The sequence below is a fragment of the Sinocyclocheilus rhinocerous genome, unplaced genomic scaffold (genome assembly GCF_001515625.1).
Source record: "Sinocyclocheilus rhinocerous isolate Xijiao unplaced genomic scaffold, SAMN03320098_v1.1 scaffold210, whole genome shotgun sequence".
In the NCBI taxonomy this organism is placed as follows: Eukaryota; Metazoa; Chordata; class Actinopteri; order Cypriniformes; family Cyprinidae; genus Sinocyclocheilus; species Sinocyclocheilus rhinocerous.
Window position 1 is genome coordinate 570185 of NW_015654490.1, and position 3604 is coordinate 573788.

Below are 3604 nucleotides of genomic sequence, written 5' to 3' on the forward strand. Positions count from 1 at the left end.
GAGAGTGAGTGTGTGAGTGAGAGTGAGTGAGTGTGTGAGTGTGTGTGTGTGTGTGAGAGTGAGTGTGTGAGTGAGAGTGTGTGAGTGAGAGGGAGTTGAGTGAGTGTGTGTGTGTGAGCGAGAGTGATGAGAGTGAGTGTGAGAGTGTGAGAGTGAGTGTGTGCTGCACACAGGACTGAGCATCTCTCTCTCTCTCAGATTTCTTCTGTGGGCCGCGGGTGTCTGCGGTGCGTCTGGCTGGACTCGAGCACGTGCTTCACTTCACGGCGCTGGAGGGCAAGATCTACCTGCGCAGCTACAAGTAAAAGCCCATCCGTCCGTCAGACGGCTGCATCACTCCTGTCGCTCTCCTGACGCTCTGCTTGTGTTCACAGAGTGCTGCTGAAGAAGTCCGGCTGTCGCACGCCCCGGATCCAGCTGCAGGACATGGGCCCTTCCTTTGACTTCGTCATGAGGAGAAACCACATGGCCTCAGACGACCTGTACAGAACCGCTCACAGACAGCCCAGAGGAGTGAAGGTAGCACACACACACACACACACATATCCTTGTTCATGCTACTTTGTGGGGTCCTTTAGTTGGACAACATCTTAAAAATAATAGTAAAGAATGGTTTATAGAATGTTAATTAAGGATGTAACGATGCACCCCGAGCCAGTTGAAAATTAATTCTACATGTGTCACATTGTCCAACTACAAATATTTCAGTGAAATGAGTACCTCATCTTCAGCATTATAATTATTTCCCCCGCGCCGGACAGAGACTGAGACGGTGCCGCTGCATGTCGTGCCAAACCTCTCATGGCAGCGTCATCAGCTTGAGATCGGTTTTATGAGATCGGCCTTTTTAGAGACCGCCGATCAATCATCCCAACGCGATTATCGGCCGATAGTGATCGGTAGCCCATCAATCGGAGCACTCCTAGTTTACAGCAGTTACCAGGGAAATACTATATCATTGCTGTTTATAAGTGCAGCTGCTTTGTTTATAGCGGTAACCAGGGAAACGCTGTATCATTGCTGTTTATAAGCGGTAACCAGGGAAACGCTGTGTCGCTGCTGTTTATAAGCGGTAACCAGGGAAACGCTGTATTGTTGCTGTTTATAAGCGGTAACCAGGGAAACGCTGCATCGCTGCTGTTCATGAGCGCCACCTGCAGTCAGAGAGTGAATCTGCATCTCATTCAGAGCTTCTTTATAAGCGGTAACCAGGGAAACGCTGTATTGTTGCTGTTTATAAGCGGTAACCAGGGAAACGCTGTATCGCTGCTGTTTATAAGCGGTAACCAGGGAAACGCTGTATTGTTGCTGTTTATAAGCGGTAACCAGGGAAACGCTGCATCGCTGCTGTTCATGAGCGCCACCTGCAGTCAGAGAGTGAATCTGCATCTCATTCAGAGCTTCTGCTGTTTGCTTCAGATATGTTTTATGTAGTATAGTTTCACAATGCTAAAGTCAGACCACTCTGAATTTGCTTCAGATTTCAAATTATTCAATCTAATTTAGATTAAATACTGCTCATGCTGCATGTATGGAGCGTCTTTGTTTGGATGGTGATTAAAATGCAGTGGCAGATTTATTTATTTATTTTCGGATGCGTTTTAAAATTTCTATTTAGTTTTGTTATTTTGACATATTTCAATTTCACAAAGAAATGTGCAGCATTTTGTCCAAGCAACAATAAAAGCACGCCTATTCATTTTTAATTTCTCTTAAACCACATTTTGTTAAAATAAATGTGATGTGTAGTTGAATGAATCGTTATATCCCTAATGTTAAAACTCACTATAGTATGGTCCTAACCTTCACCAACCCTAAACCTACCTGTCACAGAAACCTAACTTAGATTTAACATTCTTATAATATATATATATATACTGTATGTATGTGTGTGTGTGAATTTTTTTTATATGTAACATTAAAACATACATACACAAAGTGGATGAATGGCTCTAATTAAGCTGTGCTGATGTCTTCTGTTTTCACGTACATCTCATACAAAATTGTTTCAGAAATGAAAACAAAATCATAACATAAAGGCATCCTAAGTAAACACAAAATACAGTTTTGAAATGAAGCAAGACCGTTCTCTCAAACTGAAATGTATTTGCAGCTGTAGTGAGTAATTTCACTCGTATGCAGTTCAGTTACATCAACACTTCAGCTGAACTTTCTCAACTGCCTCAACTCATGATGCCATGCAATTCACAATACTGATTTCATCAATGAGGCTTTTAAAAAAATACAATTTATCACATTTAAAAAAAAATTTGATTTTCTCACAATGTTTTCAACAAAATATTGAAGACAAATTATAAATGAAAAGGGGTTATTTTATTATTTCACAGTCAAAATGCTGCACATTTCTTTGTGAAATTGACATACGTCAAATAACAACTGCAATTTTAAAACGAATCCCAAATCAAATAAATGCATATACAGGAACTCTCTTCATACAAACTAAGTCTTTGCCTGTGCTCTCTCCATTTAAACTCCGAGGCACCCGCTGCAGACATGATGTAAACTAGGCTACATTTCAAAATGTGAAGCAAAAACTGAGTGCGCTGAATGTAGGTTTGTGAAATGATGCTAGAAAACACATCTGCATGCACGAGAGAAACAGCAGCTCTAAATGAGAGGCAGATTCTCTGACAAGACAGCAGGTGGCGCTGATGAAATGTCCATGTTTTGACAAAACGAAAAAGATGCCATTTTCTAATTTTTCTGCTTTTAGTGTTAAACTAAAAAAAGGAATGAGTGAAGTTCAGGGTCCCTCACCTCAGAGCTGATTTTCTGTCAGGTTAATGACACTGATGTTCTCAAACAGAGAGCTGAGCGCTTTAGATTGAGATCAGACATCATCAGGATCAGTGAGTAGAGACAGAAAACCTCCTCTGGTCCTGATGTCAGTGCGGATCCGTGATCCTCGTGTGCTTCTGTTTCACTCGCAGCCCAAGAAGAAGAAGAACATTTCCCACGATGCTTTCGGCACCAGACTGGGCCGCTTGCACATGCAGAAGCAGGACCTGGACAAACTGCAGACGCGCAAGATGAAGGGCCTGAGGAAGAGGAGGGGAGAGCAGACGGCAGAGACGGCGGCGGCCAAAGCCCCGCGGACGGACGAGTGACACCGCAGACGACTGCAGAGAGAGAGAGAGAGAGAGAGACGCTTCCACTGAATTCAGTCCTGGCTTTTCCTGCAAGCTTAATATTCTGACCGAATGAAATTTCATTGGGATTTTCCTACAAAATAATAAAATGCATTTAATTCATATTCTATGACTTGGCATCTCTGTTTTGGTTTTAGACAGAACAAGTTAGACTAGTTAGACCTGGGAAACATTTACGCTGCTCCACAGTAACAGCAGATACTGGAAGTCAGGATCAAATGCTGTATAAAACATATCATTTTGTTGAGCACCAATGTGCAGGCTTTGTTTGCAGTATAAATGAAGAATGAATGTATTTATTATTTTTTTAAACAGAGGTGTCTTTAATTTTCCATTCCAGATAATTCTCAAAAAATAATTTCTGACTTACAAAATGCTGATGTTTTCAGTTTTGGTTCAGTTTGTGTGTGTGTGTGTGTATACACTACTGGTCA

General features: G+C 41.8%; 1 protein-coding gene across 1 annotated transcript in view; it reads left to right on the plus strand.

Annotated features, from left to right (window-relative positions):
* rpf2 (ribosome production factor 2 homolog) overlaps positions 1-3274 on the plus strand; it is a 13571-nt gene extending 10297 nt beyond the window's left edge. The window contains exons 9-11 of the mRNA XM_016523670.1: positions 199-301; positions 375-519; positions 2952-3274. Coding sequence (XP_016379156.1) covers positions 199-301; positions 375-519; positions 2952-3128 — 425 coding nt within the window. The 3' untranslated portion in view covers positions 3129-3274. The remainder of the gene's footprint in view (positions 1-198; positions 302-374; positions 520-2951) is intronic.
* The last annotated feature ends 330 nt before the right edge of the window (positions 3275-3604 follow it).